A 17,455-nucleotide genomic window follows, 5' to 3' on the forward strand; every position below is an offset into this window, starting at 1 on the left:
CTGAAGCGCTGGCATCCCATATGGATGCTGGTTCTAGATCCAGCTGCTCCTCCTCCGATCCAGCTCTCTGCTGTGGCCTGGGAGAGCAGTGGAGGATGGCCCGAGTGCTTGGGCCCCTGCACCCACGTGGGAGACCTGGAGGAAGCTCCTGGCTCCTGGCTTCAGATCAGTGCAGCTCTGGCCATTGCGGCCATCTGGGAAGTGAACTAGCGGATGGAAGACCTATATCTCTTTATCTCTACCTCTCTCTGTAACTCTGTCTTTCAAACAAATAAAATAAATCTTTTTAAAAAAAAGAATATATCATTCACCTAACATAAGAACTACTTAGATCATGATTTTTTAAGAGACAGGTAAATAAAGTGAGGGAAATGTACTATTCAAGAAGTCAAATATTACTGAAAGTGAAATATATTTTGGAAGCATAGAGATGACTAGCTCTGTGTCCCTTGTTCACTGGAATAGGTGCCAGACCAACTGTAGCTACAGAATTCTCACACTTCTTTCAGTACATGTTTTATTATATATACAAATCCCCAAATGCCCACAACAGCCGGGTCTAGGCCAGGCCAAAGCCAGGAGCTAGAAACTCCATCCAGGTCTCCCACTTGGGTGGTAGGGGCCCAACAGTTCGACCATCATCTGATGCCTTCCCAGGAGCATTAGCAGGAAGCTGGATTGGAAGCAGAGGTGAGACTCTAGCACAGACACTCCAGTATGGAAGTGGGCATCCCAGACAGTGGCTTAACTTGCTGTGCCACAGTGCCCACCCTTCTTTGCTTTCTTAACTGTTCTTATATTTTATTAAGAAATTTTATAATTTTTCATATTTAAATATTGATCTATCGAGTTTTATGTCTATATAAATGTATCTGTGGATATTTACATATGTGTATATATTAAAATGTGCAGTTATTTTATATTTTGGACATGCATTTAAATTTTTTCTACATTTAGCTTACTGTACAACTTTATATTCTCATCCCCTCCATAGATTTCCTTTTAAAAAAAATACACATTTAACTTTATTTCATCATTGTCATTTAAGGCTTGATTTTATAAAACCTAACTTTTTTTAAGGGGCTGGCGCTATGACACAATGGTTTAAAGCTCCAGCCTGCAGTGCTGTCATCCCATATGGGTACTAGTTCAAGTCCCAGCTGCTCCACTTCTGATCCAGCTCCCTGCTAATGCACCAAGGAAAGCATTGGAGGATGGCCCAAGTCCTTGGGCCCCTGCAGCCACATGGGAGACCTGGAAGAAGCTCCTGGCTCTTGGCCCAGCTCCAGCCATTGTGGCCATTTGGAGAATGAACCAGCAGATAGAAGATCTCTCTCTCTCTCTCTCTCTCTCTCTCTCTCTCTCTCTGTCTCTACCTCTCTCTGTAACTCTGTCTTTCAAATAAATAAATCTTTTAAAAAAATTAAGTTTTGTAAACAGGAAATTAAGAGTAGAAATATCGCTTCATGGGCTTAACTTACATAAATTAAAATAATTAGAAATCTTTTTCAATACAGAAGTATACAGTGAAATAAATGACAAGAGGATCCAATAAGGCAACGTTTTCATTACTCTGGGATTATTATTAGTTACTTTCAGGATATAAACAAAGAATCTGAATAGTCAGTCTTCTTTTTCTGTATTTTATATGTATCTCCCTATCTGTATTCTGAGTCAAGCTACTTGAGCAACATGTCTGATTTACTTTGCTTGAGTATTTAGCTTCATAACAAAGGCTTTTCTATCTATAGTTACTACCTTAAAAGAATAGGCATTACAATGCTGATGGAATCTGCTGTTTCCTTTTGCATGATGTGTAATGAACATGTTAACCCTATGATAAGTCAGACAGATACTCCAAAAATGGAAGAACAGTCATGCACAGTTCATCAAGATATAATGCTGGCTTTCTCCATCTAAAACGTAACCAATGAAATAAAGCTTAACATCTACAGTTGACTTCAGGAAAAACCACATTTGAGAATTACATTATTTTCCTAATCTCTTCATCAGTCATTGATGTATTATCTATATAAATACATCTGTATCTATGGATGTTTATATACTTGTATACATTATATGTGTGCAAAAATTTTATATACTTTGTCTATGCATATAAATTTTTCTACATTTAGCTTATAGTATAACTTTATATTCTCATCCCCCCATAGATTTCATCATGACCATTTTTAAATGCAATAAGAAATTATTTGGGGGGGGGGACACTATTTTTGGTGACTTTATCTTTCCATAATAAGGAAGTATCATAATTTATTTGCCTAATTTTGTGTTGGAAATTTAAGCTGCTTCTAAGTTTGTTCTTAGAAATAAAACAGCATCTGTTTGTTTATTTTTGACTAAAGCTCCTGTTTCCTCAAAATAAGTTCCTAGAAGTAGAATCATTGTATCTGATTCCAAGAGCACACATCAGCTTACAGCATTGAGCACTCATCCCACACAAGATACTTTCAAGTACTTGACATACATTCAGTTGTTAATCTCATAACTCAGATTTTTCCCACTTAAAGACAAACCCAAGATGCAAGGAGCTGAGATAATATACCCAAAATTATAGCTCATAAATATTTTGAAGTCTTCAGATGTTATTGCCAATAATTTTTATTTTTATTTTATTTTTCAAAGATTTATGTATTTATTTGAAAGGCAGAGTTATAGAGAGAGAAGGAAAGAGAAAGATCTTCTATCCACTGGTTCACTTCCCAAATGGCTACAATAGCCGGGGCTGGGCCAGGCCAAAGTCAGGAACCAGGAGCTTCATCCAGTGCACTTGGGCCATCTTCCACTGCTTCCTAAGGCACTTTAACAGGGAGCTGGATCTGAAGTGGAGCAGCTGGGACTCAAACCAGTGCTGATGTAGGATACTAATATCACAGGTAGCAGCTTAGCCCACTATGCCACAGTGCCAGCCCCTATTTTTATTTTTTATTTGAAAGGCAGAGTGACAGAGAAACGGGGAGAGATTGTCCATCCGGGGTCATTCCCCAGATGGCTGCAAGCACCTGGGCTGTCATTCACTGCTTGCCCAGGCACAGTAGCAGGGAGCTGGATGGTTAACACAGCAGCTGGGACTTGAAACAGCACCAAGGATAATATGGGATACTGCCATCCCAAACAGCAGCTTAATCTGCTGCACCACAACACCAGTCCCAATTTTTTTTTTTTTTCCAATGTGTAAGTCAGAGTGATGGAGAGAGAAAGAGGGATTTCCAGTAGTTTTTAAGTTTCTGGCTTTTGAGAAAATAGATTATGTCAAGCATTTGATAATAGCCTTGTCAGTAGAAGAGGTGAATTTGTACCCAGATTGGCTTTTTCAGCCTTTCTGCTGTTAGACTCCAAGTCGTCCCTGTTTTGGAAGGTGCGTTGAGTATTCCAACACGTACTAATCTGCAGAGTCAAATTCATGTTAACTGATCACAGTTGCTCAGGGAATCCTTTTTTATATCCAAGGAATTCAACTGATTTATCAGCCAAATAGTGAACTTTATCATCCAGCAGTTATAATCTCCCAAACTGTTGCTTCTAGATTGGTCACTACCTGGCTACCCTTTTCCTTTCTGGCTTCCTCTTCAGTCAAACTAGTTACTTGACCCTATCATTTTTTTTTAATATTTATTTATTTATTTATTTGAAAGGCAGAGTTACAGAGAGAGAGAGAAAGAAAGGTCTTCCATCTGCTGGTTCACCCCCTAAATGGCCGCAACGGCCACAGCTGTGCCAGTTTGAAGCCAGGAGCCAGGAGCTTGTTCTGGGTCTCCCAAGCAGGTGCAGTGGCCCAAGCACTTGGGCCATCTTCTATAACAGAGAGCTGTATCAGAAGTGGAGCAGCGGGATTTGAACCAGCACTCGTATGGGATGCCAGCACTGCAGGCAGTGGCTTTACCTGCTGTGCGACAGCACTGGCCCCTATCATTGGTTCTTTCTGGATTGGCTGAGTATAGAATTTTACATTAATCATTTTCCTGCAGAATGTTGAAGGCACCACACTCTGTTGTCCTCCATTTCCCATGGCTACTGCTTGATATATCATCCCCTTCCTGGTGCTTTCACAATCTGTCTTTTTCCCCACATTCTGGAATTTCATCATCAGCCCTTTTAGTGAGGTTCCAGGAAGTTAACTACTTGGCTTTTTTTTTTTTTTTTTTTAAGATTTATTTATTTATTTGGAAGGCAGGGTTACAAAGAGAGAGAGTGTGTGACAAGGAGAGAGAGAGATCTTTCATCTGCTGGCTCACTCCTCAAATAGCTATAATGGCTGGAGAGCTGGGCCAGGCCAAAGCCAGGTGCCAGGAGCTTCTTCCCGGTCTCCCAGATGGGCGCAGGGTCCCAAGTACTTGGGCCATCCTCCACTGCTTTCCCAGGAGCATTAGCAGAGAGCTAAATCAGAAGTGGAGTAGCTGGGTCTCAAACCGGCGCCCATATGGGATGCTGGCATGGCAGGTAGAGGCTTTACCCACTATGCCACAGTGCCAGCCCCTAAGCACCTGGCTTGAATTCCTCAAGCTAATATGTAAAATATCTGAGTGTCAAGTCCACATCAGCTTCATCCAAGTTGAGTTTTAACCACTACATCATGATACCACTCTATCCTTTTTTTTTTTAAGATTTATTTATTTATTTATTTGAAAGGTGGAGTTACAGAAAGGAAGAAGCAGAGGAACAGAGAATTCTTCCATCTGCTGGTTCACTCCCCAGATGGCCATAATGGCCAGGGCAGGTCCAGACTGAAGCCAGGAGCCAGGAATTCTTCTGGGTCTCCCACATGGGTACAAGAGCCCAACCACTCGGGCCATCTTCCATTGCTCTCCCAGGTGCATTAGCAGGAAACTGGATCAGAAGTGGAACAGCCGGGACTAGAACTAGTGCCTATGTGGGATCCTGGCACTGCAGGTGGTAGCTTAACCCGCTGTGACACAGCACCAGCCCCTCACTCACTCTCTTATTGCAAAAATGGAGAGGGCTGATTATCAAGACTTTTTTTTTTTTTTTTTTTTTTTTATTTTTGACAGGCAGAGTGGACAGTGAGAGAGAGAGACAGAGAGAGAAAGGTCTTCCTTTGCCGTTGGTTCACCCTCCAATGGCCGCCGCTGCAGCCGGCGCACCGCGCTGATCCGATGGCAGGAGCCAGGATCCAGGTGCTTTTCCTGGTCTCCCTTGGGGTGCAGGGCCCAAGCACCTGGGCCATCCTCCACTGCACTCCCTGGCCATAGCAGAGAGCTGGCCTGGAAGAGGGGCAACCGGGACAGAATCCGGCGCCCCGACCGGGACTAGAACCCGGTGTGCCGGCGCCGCAAGGTGGAGGATTAGCCTATTGAGCCACGGCGCCGGCTCAAAGACTTTTAAAGTATAGGAATATCAGGAGAGCAGCTGTAGAATGATAATTTTTAAGATTCTCCAAAAATCTTCTTCTGAGAGCTACTGATCTGTTGATCTCAGCAGTCAGATGTCAGAAAGCAGATTTAGTAAGCTTAGAAAAGAGTGTCCTCGCCCCCCGTAGGAGACCCAGAAGAAGCTCCTGGCTCCTGGCTTCGGATCGGCTCAGCTCCAGCCATTGCAGTCATTTGGGGAGTGAACCATCAGATGGAAGACTTCTTTCTCTCTCTCTGCCTCTGCCTTTCAAATAAATAAATAAATCTTAAAAAAAAAAAAAAAAAAAAAAAGAAGAAGAAGAAAGAGAAAAGAGTGACTTGCAGAGGGAGGAGGGAGGAGGAGCCTCAGAAATCATCCATCAGGGAAGTAGTGTGGTTGAAAACACAGCCGTGAGCCAACGTTCAAATCCAGACCCTGACTCTCATGGGCTATGTGACATTCATCTGTAAAACAGAGGTCTAAACTGTGCAGGGTTCCTGCACAGATTAACTGGAATAAAATGCATTAGCATCAGTACATAAGCAAGCAACAAATGCAGCTCTCTTTCTTTTAGAAAATATTCAAAGAAATCTTGTAAAAAATATTGAGAGGTACAAAGGTGGCATTATCCATGTGGGAGAAAATAGGAGATATGCAAAGAAATGTATATGGAGATGAGAAACAAAATAGGAGGGGGTGCCCTGGAGGGCTGGCTGTGTGAGAGCAAAGACTGTGATGGCAACCTGCGTACAGGTCAGTTCTGAGGGTCTGAGGGCAATGGCCTGGATCTCACTGTGCACGGGAAGGGAGCTTCTCTCAAACTCCTCTCTTGCCTGTTCCTGACTTGATGGCATTAGTCATCCTTAATGTGGCCCAAATGCATACTTGCCTCTTCTAGCCTTGAAAGTTGTTTGGGGGCCGATGTTGTGGTATAGCAGATAAGCCCCATCTGCAGTGCTGGCATCCCCTGTGGGCGCCAGTTCACATCCCAGCTGCTCCACTTCTGATCCCGCTCCCTGCAGTTTGGGTCCCTGCCACTTATGTGGGAGGCCTGGAAGAAGCTCCTGGTTTCAGCCTGGCCCAATTCTGTCTGTCGCAGCCACCTGGGGAGTGAGCCAATGAATGGAAGATCTGTCTCTCTGTCTGTCTTTCCCTCGCCCTGTAACTCTGCCTTTCAAATAAATAAGTAAATATTAAAGGAAAAGGTTATTTGGTGCTTGAAACATAATTTTAGACCCCCACAAGTCAGGATATTCATAGTTCTTTGCTCATGCTGTCTTTGTGTGTGTGTGTGTGTGTGTGTGCCATATGCACATGTGCTTGTGTGTATGGTTAAGTGTGATAGAGACATACATGATGCAGTCTCATGAGTGGTTCTTTTGCAGTTAGCTCTGAGGGCTGCTCCATCCTATGAAGATTTTGTGGCCGCGTTAACCATAAAGGAAGGCGATCACCAGAAGGAAGCTTTCAGTATCGGGATGCAGAGGGACCTCAGCCTCTACCTCCCTGCCATGGAAAAGCAACTGGCCATCCTGGACACTTTATACGAGGTCCACGGGCTGGAGTCTGATGAGGTGGTATGACAGCTGCAGGACAGCACCTCCTAACTTCAGGGAATAAAGTTTGCTAACGTGTTGCGTTGCTCTACTTAATTTCCAGCAACAGCTTTAGCCCTCTCCAACCCCTTTCCTTGGGATGGTGAGGAGGAAGCAAAACCCAGTGTTTTTATATGTAACTTTTAAAAAGGCATATGTGTTTTGTGTGTTTATAAATCAAGGTGCTATATATTTCAGTTCAGTGAACCTCCTGGAAACCAAATCATAGCTGTTATAGACATGAACAGCAAGTTCCAAGAGCAGATTTGACAAATGAATTTGTTGGTGTTGTGATCATAATGTTTTGTTTTAGTTTTTGATTTTAATGGACCACTCAGCCCCAAGCTAAAAATGAGCAAATTCTGTAGCAAGGACTATAATTTGTAGCCAGTGTTATAACCCAGTTAGAACAGGACTAAACACTTCGAGGGACGTGTAAGCCCTTTTGCTGAAGCAATTGCAGTGTAGAGTCTACTGTTCCTAGACGTTCTTCTCCATGGCTCGGTCGGTGAGAAGAGCCTGTGTAATGAAGCTGTTCAGGGCACTGGCATGACCCTGTGATTGCGGCAAGTGGAGAAGACTTGGACAAGGACTGCATCCTTATTGACAGGCGGGTCTGCGGCCCTGAGGAGATGAGTGGCATGCCCTGACCCGCAGCTGGAGGACGGGGGAAGAGGTGGGACAGTCAGTTGAGGTGACACCTGTCTGGTGCCCACACTTGCAGCGTGTTCTCCTGTGCATGATCTAATCTGGACATCACAGTGAAACCGTGACACCCAAAGAGATCAGTGCCCCACTTCAGAAGCAAGGGTCAGAGGTTGAGGGATCTGCTCACCATTAGGTAGTCTCTCAGAGAGGAGCCAGGAGAGTCCAGCTGTGACCTGACCCGCCTGCATGTCAGATCACAGGGAATGCTTGTTCAGAGGGCAGATTCCAGGCCTGTCCTGACCTAAGAACAAAAATCTGAGTGTGGGGCTCGGAGAGCCGCTTTGATAAACCTTCCAAGTCATTCTTAGACATACACAGCCTTGATGAAATTCTAGTTTACAGAAGCCCCAGTTTTCTATAAGACCTAAATGAGGATTGTCCTTTTTTCAAAGAGGAAGAGGCCATGATTTAAATGAACAGTTGAGTGGAGAGTGAGAAGCAAAGTGAATTGACTCAGCAGCACTCTTCACTGAACTAGAGTTGGCACCAGTCAGCAGGCCTGATGTTGCATGCAGGGGCCACAGCCCTGGATCCACACTCTGATCAGTCATGGTGTAATGTAATTACCAAGAGAGCACAGCAAGCTAAATGCAGCTACTTGTCAGCCTGAAACACTTTGGGACAATGTGAGAGTTTAGAGATGAAACTTAAGTATTCCATGAAACAACCTTGGGTGGGGTTCCTTCTACAAAGTCGGCACCTACACTGGGATCCTGGTCTCCCAGTTGGCTGCTTAGTGGGTGTGCAGGAGAGAAGCCCACAAGTGCCTTCCCTGTTACAGCTCCTTCCTTCTAGAAACAGGAAGGGCAGCTCCAGCATAATGCAGTCCCGCTGGGTAGACAGTCGGCTCCCTTGAGAAGCACAGGTGAATCGAGCAGCCTGTGGCTCCTTGGGCAGAGGGAATCCTCTCCTGGCAGAGTGTTCATGTAGTGAGAGGCACTGGTTTTTGTCTTTGGTCTGACTTTAGACAAATGGCATTCATTTTCGTTGAATTAATGAAGCCAGTATTTTAATCACATGAGGACCTCTGAAAATATTTAGAAAAACAACATCAGATTTTTAAGGCTGGGGAGAAAAGGGTGCTCAAATGCTGTTTTGCATCTTAGCATGTACTGTCTGCAGCTGCTGTGGGGTGTGTTATTTTCGTCCCACTTTTGTGCGCAGTTGGTGTGAACCTCCTCCTCTGGCTGGTGTGGCTATGAGGGTGGGACCATGGGATAATTTAGACTGTGTGCCCTGGACATAGCTTCCCGAAACAGATAAAGAAGAGCGACCAGTCTGCTTATACTTTAACGAAGATGCTTTGTGAATAGCGCCATTCAGAGGGGATGCAACCGTGACCATGTGTAGCACCTGCTGATGCTGCCTGTCACTGCAGGTGACCTCTTGTGCTCTCTTGAGAGGATGTGGGCATTGAACGTACATCAGGCTTTCCGCTAAGGCTCCGAGGCCACGCAGGCGGAAAGCTCTGGGCCTGGCCATGTCACACTAATGCAGGTATAACCTGGGTATGTACAACTCTGTTTTCTGGAGAAGAGAGGCTTAATATGATCTGGGATCATTGTGGGAACCCAGATCAGACAGAACAGCTCAAGTAACCTAACTAAGTTATATTTTCCAGCCATCTTTGTCCCACCCTGTAGAAAGAGGGTAAAGTTTGGTGTTTTCCTCACTGGAGCATATGAAGTTTGGCCAGGATAGGCAAAACTGGGGATCCTTAAATAAAGTGACTTGAAATTGAACTTAATACTAAACCATAAATTCTACTGGACTGGGCCCTTGGCAGTCGGAGTTTCTGGACTTACGACATGCATGTCTTCCTTGGGAGGCTGTCAGTTGTGCAGATCTCTGCTATGTTCTGAGAAGGGGACAGCGAGGAGAGACTTGAAGCTGTCTCTCCAAGCTCTCCAAGGTTGCTGACTGTGAGGAGTTATGAAAACTCTGGTATGTTTGTGCTCCTCTTGCTGAGAAGTTTTTGGATTCCTTTTTTTAACACAACCTTTAGAGAGAACCTGAAGAGAAAGAAGTGTGTCTTTTAGTTATTAGTAGAAGCAGAGCAGTAGCGGGGGCTGCCCTTAGGAAGCGCCCACACACACCTACGTCCTCAGGCCTGCGTTTCTGCTTGACTCGTAGCAGGGCCTGTGTATATCTGTGGAACTACACAACAGTCCTTTCAATGGTGGCAAGCCTTTTGTCCTTTGGAAGCAAATCTAAGTCAATTATGGCTAGTCCTGGGTGAGAAATATTACACTGGAGGGCGATATTTCTTGGGAACTAAATCCATTTGTACCTCTGAGGAGGAGACAGTCGTCTCATCAGCTCTTGACCCAGCTCTGAAGGGAGTTCCAGAAGAGGTGCTCTCAGAATGTGGAGCCTGTGGGCCCCAGGGATCTGCTCATTGCTCTGTGCACTGGCTTGAGGCACCTTCTCGTTATCTGAACGCCATTGTGGACGTCAGTGGTCCCCGCAGTGTCACGTTCCATGATGAAGGACACCTGAACTCCATCGTTCAGCCTGATTTGCCCCTGAAAATTGCCAGCAGCACCCCTAGATTTATTTTAGCCACTCGGCTGCATTCCTTGAAGCAGCCGCTCCAAACGTGGATGGAGCTTCTGGCACCGACCTCACCAGATGACACGCACTTCCCACAGAAGTCAGGCATCCCTTCACAGCTTAGAGCACGTGAATGCCGCCATGCGTGGCGCTGGGAGTGTGGGTCTGTCAGTAGGTGAGCACCGCTGGGAAAGTTCGCACTCTGCTCTTTTTGGATTATTACTTCCCTATACAAGTATGTATCCAGAACGTTAATGCTTTCAACTTCGTATTTTCAGCAAAGTGTTTTTCATTTAAAAAAGTCGGTAGGGGCCATTAAACAAAGACTTCTTTATTAAATTTGATGTGAAGGAAAAGCTAAAGTAAGAAATTTCTCATGAAGCAAACAGTCTGAGTATGACATGAAAAAATCTCAGATAAGGCAATAGAACCAGAGGGCTTTGAGCAATAGAAGATGGGAGGCATTTTGCAAACTTTCTAGAAGAAAACTATTTTTATGCCTTTTCCCACTCAACTACCACGTCCTACAAGAACTTGGTTACATAATGGTGCATTTCTGAATCATTCATTAAAACCAGTTTCTTCTGATTCTAGTCATAAGTTTTGCAACTGTTCAGCTCCCACCTTCATGTTTCCTGTCTTTTTAGAGGCAAATAGTCAACTTTTTTTTAATTAAAACATTTTTAGATGTAGAATTTATAATTAAGTTGGATCTATTTTAAGCATTATTCTGTTAGGTGAGCTAATGTGTTTGTTCTTCGAGGGCCTGACCACAGTGCTCCCTGTGCTACTGTATGTTCTGTACGGCAGGTGTGTTCCCTGTGAAAGGCTTCATTCAGGCATCTCTTTGACTTCTGTGTGTCCCTTCATAATCTGCGGTCGCCGAAGCAGGGGTTTCATAGTAGTGACATCAGAAAGTATGCCCTAGCTGTCTAACGGTATTTTAACATTGGTTCTCTATCACAAGGTCATTAGGTGTCCTTTTGATGATTGCGTAAACATACTTCTCCCAGACTCACTGTGAACATTGCCAGTTCCCTTCCTGTCCCAGACAGTTGGGGGTCCTGTACACAGTGACCATGTGCATGAAGTCTTGTTGCACTGCTGCATCCGAACACCCCGGATGTGGCTAAACACTCATGATGGTGCGGCCCTGATAAAGCTGACACATGTGTTGATCTTTTTCTTCTGCTGTCTTTAGATAGTCTTTAATTAAAAGGAAGAAACGTACCACTTCTCTGCAATGCAAAAATGTTCAGGTACCTTTGGTCATCCTTATGATCATTTCTCTTTCAGAGTGCAAATGTTTTCTGGGTACGTGTGTGAGAACTAAGAATGACACCTTGTTTTAAATAGTGCATATGTTTACTAAAGAGCAGTCGGTATTTCCTCCTGCACCTCGCACATAGTAACCATCCTGAGCTGGGTGGTGTCTCTCGCAAAGCTGATCTCGTCGACACAGACTCCTGCGTGGTATGAGTCCGTGATGATAGAAGGGTGGTCTAGAAGGAGCTCTGCTTCCCGAGAGGCTCATGAGCCAGTTTCACGGCATGTTTAACATACGGTTTCCCACGTGCCATGAGACTTTCACTAGAATGTCACTAAACAGCCCAACTACCTCATGTGAAATTGGCTGTGGACAATCTGTGTTAGATGAGAAATGTGCTCAGATAAATTTATTGTGGTTAATAGATTGAACAAGGTAATGCCTATTTAAAGAAGAAACAAATTAGATGGAATGCCAAAGGCTAAACTGTAAAAAGATATCCTTGGATTAACTTTAATTCAATGTTTAATTCCATATCCAGTGTTCTTATCAGTGTTTGTGGTTTCATAGATCCATGCACTTTGAATGGCTATCCCCTGCAGTCTCGTGTCACCTGCTCGTCTCAGCACTTTGAGCATCATGACAGTAGAAAGCAAGTTAACTACAAAAGTGTCAAATGCTTTGTTGACATCTTAATGTAATGGACCTTTACTTATAACTTAGTGTTGGAGCCTTTTAGGACCAACCAACGAATAAGCATTTCATGTGTAGGTCGGTGTGTTTTTTTTTCTTTTCTGTCTAAGTTCTTACTCTATATCTTATGGGGACAGGGAGGGGAGGGTTTTACTTTTGCAAAAATGTTTGAAAATATCTGTCAGATTTTATACTCATTAGTTACAATAAACTATTTTTAAAGTATTTCATCAAGTGCTTCTCTTAAAGATTTCTGTGTGGGGCTGTGCTTCGTTGAACCTGCCAATCATGGGTAACATGTATGGAGCATCTGTGACTTGTGGGAGTCATTCAAGGACTGACAGTTCTCAATGCATTTCATCCTGCCCATAACCCTACAGCAGGGACTGTTGTCATCTTCAAGTTACAGCTGAGAAAAGTGAGGCACAGACGGGAGGCCCCTGGCTGAGGGTCCCACAGCTAATGAGGACTGGAGCGAGGATACAAACCCAGGTGGTCTAGCTCCAAAATCTTTGTTTGAAATCTAACCAAAGTTAACTTTGAAGCATCAAAAAAACCTCTGTATTGGTGTTGCCCAGTGTGTTCTCAGCATTCTAGAAAGACCAGCTCTCTTCAGAGCTAGCTGCTTTCTTCTTTTCCTGGCTCAGTTCTGTTTTCAGGGAAACTATAAATATAGAACTGAGAGTATATGAATTTGCTAAACATAATATTTGAGTGCTGTGTGCTTAATCAGTTTGAATTCCATAGCAGATACTTTTTTGCTTGAATAGCTTGATGCCAAAATTGGGTTGAAACTGTCAGATTTTCTCTCTCATGTGTGACTTGCTAGTAGATGTTAAGATACCTACAGATAAACATATGTGTGACTGGCACTGAGGTGCCACTCTGTCCCCTTCTCAGAGAACCTTCTAGCCCATGCCCACTTAAGCCATCTCTTTAAACACAGGAGTTGGGCCATGTAGACTTGGGGGAGCAGAGATTAGGAAAGAAAAGAAACTGAAGTGTGGGGTGGCCGGTGCCTGAGCAAAAAGGTCCTGTGCAGCTGGGGCTGGAGTGGCCATGTTGGAAGAAGAGGAGGAGAAAGGGTGGCATAGGTGCATGGAGGAGCACGGATAAGGAATCGTGTAGTCACCAGGGACAACAAAGACTCCCTGGGAGCTGGCTTCCCTTTCCTGCTTGCAGGTCGCAGGAGGCCTTGTTCCCTGCCGTGAATTTCTTTCCTTGGGGAACTTGACTTAAGGTTTCCTAAAGGACTTGAGGTTCTTGAAGACCTTGACAATACACTGCCCTGAACATTTTCACTTGCACTGATTTTAATGGGCTTCTAGCCATAAAAACCAGCTGTTGTGTCGTTCTGCACTGAGAATGGACAGATCTTAAACAAAAAGCAAATTGAGGAACAATGAGCAATCACCACCACTGTGTCTCTGCTCTGTAAACTGGAAGCGCCTTCTGGACCTGCAGTCAGTCGGCATGAGCTTGCATATTCTAAGTTATAGGCAGTTCTCCGCCTGAACCCAGGGCCTTCCCATGGGGGCTTTTTCCCTGTAAATCTTAAACTTCAGTGCTGCCAGAGCAGGCCTTGTAGTGACCAGGTATCTGCCAAGCCTGGTAGAACAGTGTGCCTAGGTAGCAATCTATTTCTGTCAGCCCATCCCCTGGCATGCCTGGCAGCCATGAAAAGACAAGTTTTCTGGATGATGGACAGGAAGGCTTCAGGAAGAGCATGTTTGCATATCTGCTCCTGCTTCAGTAGGCAGGGGGTGCAGCACCTCCCACGAGGGACCAGCTGAGGGGAGTGTGGCTGCATTCGCTGCTTGCTCTTGCAGAATCTGCAGGTACTGGCACATTTGCTGTTAGCTCTGTCATCATCCTATGGAAACCTGTACACTTCTGGAGGACCTGTGCTCAGTGGCAGCGATGGAGAAAGCAGAACACGAAGGAACTGGCAATTTAATTTGTTCTTAATTCACATAGGTAGAAGAGACCCTTTTAATGAGCACACACGTTGCGCTAATACACACACATCCAGCCTCTGTCATCCTCATTCTCTCCTTGGCAACAAGGTGGAGATGCCACCTTAGGACCAGCGTGGCTCCAGCTGATGGAGAATTGATGGAAGTAGTGGTCTGCCATCAGCCCTGAGAGCCTCATTCTGGGCAGTCTGCTGTGTGAACACCTCTCCTGCCTCAGAGAATGGGTTGTCCCAGCTTGGCCGAGGTTTTTGGATCACTGGGAAGATGGCAGGTTCTCCCCTGGGTTCCTGATGGGCGCGCTCTCTGCTGTCCTCCCTGCACACTTGTTGACTGGATGGCCACATGGCTTCAGATACCAGCTTCCTTTCAGACAGCCCTGAAATCACACTTCACCTTTATGTTACTCTTGTGGGCTGCAGCCTTGGCGATCCAGTCCAGAACCACCTGCCTCCTGATCATCTTACCTTCAATGTCTTACCTGCACCTGAAACCCTAAATCCAAGCTTGGCTGTCCCCCAAGCTTTCCCATTCATGTCAGTGGCACCGTTGTTATTCTAGTCCAGCAGGTGAGACATTTGGACACCCTAAACCCTCCTTACTCCCTCTCTCCATACCCACTCTGTAGCAAGGCCTGCCTCAGCTTCCACTCTCCCAGTGCTGAGACCACAGCCTCGATCTATGAATTCTCAGCTCTTTCAACTTGACTTTCCTGATCATCTATCCTGGAAATGCCTCCTCAGGACTCTGCCATGTTCAAGTCCCTTCCTGAATGTGGACTGCTGTGTGCCCTTTCCCATCCCTGGAGAGTCCTTGAGATTTTCCAGGCATGATAAATCCTGGCCATCAGTTTCACCTCTAAACACACCCTGCATTTCTTTCTTTTTCTTTTTCTTTTTTTTTTTTAATTTGACAGAATTAGTGAGAGAGACAGAAAGGTCTTCCCTCCGTTGGTTCACCCCCCAAATGGCCACCACGGCCGGAGCTACACCGATCCGAAGCCAGGAGCCAGGTGCTTCTTCCTGGTCTCCGACGCAGATGCGGGCGCTCAAGCACTTGGGCCATCCTCCACTGCCTTCCTGGGCCACAGCAGAGAGCTGGACTGCAAGAGGAGCAACTGGGACTAGAACCCAGCGCCCATATGGGATGTTGGTGCTGCAGGTGGAGGATTAACCTAGTGAGGCATGGCGCCGGTCCCATCACACCCTGCATTTCTAAGTAATAGAGCTTACAGACAAGAAGTGTGACTCCCATGTAATTGGACTAGTTCAGTATCCTGGTTCTGGAGGAGCCACATCTGTCATTAAATCCTGGACTTCAGCACCTGCCAGTATTTTGCTTATTCATGGGATTCCAAAGCTGTCTTAGAAGTTATGTGTTAGCTCCAGGGACGCTCCCTGTTACTCAGCTCTGTTGCTTCTGGTATCCAAAGTGATAAAAATGTTTTTGAAGAGAAATCAATTGCCATCTCTTCTGTTATCCCCTGCTGCTTTGGCTGATTAAGAAGTACTTTGAGGAGCAGGTATTTGGTCTGGTGGTTAAGATTCCCACATTCCATTATCAGAGTGCCGGGGTCCCGCTCCTTCCTGGTTCCGGTTAGTGCAGTTCCTGGGAAGCAGCGCTGATGGTTCAAGTCTGGGTTCCTGAATTGAGTTCTGGCTGCCAGCGTCAGTTCAGTGAGGGGGGCCATGGTGGGCATTCGGGGAGTGAACCAGCAGATGAGAGCACTTTCTCTGTGTCTCTGCATCTCGGAGTTTTAAAAAAGAAAGAAGGGCAGGTTTGTGATATAGCAGGTTAAGCTGCCGCTTGGGACGCCTACATCCCATATCGGAGTTCAAGTCCTGGCTACTTCAGGCTTCCAATCCAGCTTCCTGCTAACACTCCTGGGGGGCAGTAGATGATGGTCCAAGTACTTGGGTTCCTGCCACCCAGTGGGAGACCAGAGGAGTTAGAGGGCTCCTCCTGGCTTCCACCTGGCCTAGTCCCAGCTGTTGTAGGCACTGGGAGAGTGAACCAGCTGATGGGAGATCTCTCTCTGTCATTCTGCCTTTATAAACAAATAAATATATAAGCCTTTTGAAAAGGAAGAAATATGTTGAGTGCCTGATCACTCAGAGTATAAATAACATTTGTGTCTTTATATTCTGCCTTTGTTAGTGTCTGTATAAAATGTTTGTGTCACTGGTGCTATGTGTATCAAATTATGAAGTTAGAAGGCAAATTTAGTCTCATGCTGCTCAGCCCTGTTTGTGCATTACAATCACTGGCAAGACGTGGGACTCCAAATCCCATTCAGTTGGCAGGTACCAATGCCATCTTACTAGTTAAAGTGATCAGTTTAAGTTCATAACCAATCATAAAGATAGGATTGAGTGTCAAAGGGATCACGTAAATAAGACCAATGTCTGCTAATAATAACTGATAGAATTAAAAAGGAGAGAATGATCCAACATGGGAAGTGGGATACACAGCAGACTCATAGATGGCAGATGCCCTAAACAGCACTCTGGCCTTAGAATCAGCCCTAAAAGCATTCACATCTGGCTAAAAAGCCCATGAGAGTTTCTCAGGCAGGAAAGTCAAGACATTGTGTCAAAAAATGACCTAAATGAAAGATCTCTGTGAGTGAGATTCCAGTGGAAAGAACGGGCCATCAAAAAAGGAGGTACCTTTCTCTGAAGGTAGGAGAGAATTTCCACTTTGATTATGGCCTTGTCTAAATAAGGTCGGACTTTGTGAACTCAAGAGGCTTCCATAGTCTTGGCAGCTCATGACAAGAGCCTCGGTGATTACTGACGTCATAAATGAGTGTCAATTGTTAAATCAACAACAGGAGTCGCTGTGCATTTATTTCCCATGTAGGATCTCTGTCCTTAATGTGTTATACTATGCAAATTAACAGTAAAACTAGTATTCAAACAGTACTTTATACTTTGTGTGTCTGTGTGGGTGCAATCTGTTGAAATCTTTACTTAGTATATACTAAGTTGATCTATATATAAAGATAATTTAAAATGAATCTTAATGACGAATGGAATGGGACAGGGAGTAGGAGATGGGATGGTTTGCGGGTGGGAGGGAGGTTATGGGGGTAAAAATGTTATAATTCAAAAGTTGCACTTTTAAAATTTATTAAAAGTTTTCTAAAAAAAAAAAGATGGAATTAAAAGGCAAAAAAAAAATCACTGGCAAGACTTGAAAAACAAACATTAGTGGCTGAGCTCAGGAATGTGGTGTCACTGATCTCCTTAAAATCCCTAGTGGGGGACGCATTGTGGCATAGCAGGTGGGGCCACTGC

The 17,455-nt window shown here is 44.8% G+C and overlaps 1 protein-coding gene and 1 long non-coding RNA gene across 8 annotated transcripts in view; one reads left to right on the forward strand and one right to left on the reverse strand.

Moving 5' to 3' along the window:
- Positions 1-17,455, forward strand: part of PLEKHA8 (pleckstrin homology domain containing A8) — an 83,237-nt gene that overhangs the window by 50,861 nt on the left and 14,921 nt on the right. For 2 of the 4 annotated variants that reach the window (XM_002713663.5, XM_017344409.3), the window contains exon 14: positions 6,753-7,002. The exons of the other annotated variants lie outside the window; for them this stretch is intronic. In XM_002713663.5, coding sequence (XP_002713709.1) covers positions 6,753-6,950 — 198 coding nt within the window. In that variant the 3' untranslated portion in view covers positions 6,951-7,002. Of the gene's footprint in view, positions 1-6,752; positions 7,003-17,455 lie in introns of those variants that run through there. 4 annotated transcript variants of the gene reach the window in all.
- The window catches only part of LOC103349437 (uncharacterized), an 84,229-nt gene that overhangs the window by 40,709 nt on the left and 26,065 nt on the right, over positions 1-17,455 (reverse strand). The gene's annotated exons all lie outside the window — the stretch shown is intronic.

This window comes from Oryctolagus cuniculus, chromosome 16 (assembly GCF_964237555.1).
Source record: "Oryctolagus cuniculus chromosome 16, mOryCun1.1, whole genome shotgun sequence".
NCBI lineage: Eukaryota > Metazoa > Chordata > Mammalia > Lagomorpha > Leporidae > Oryctolagus > Oryctolagus cuniculus.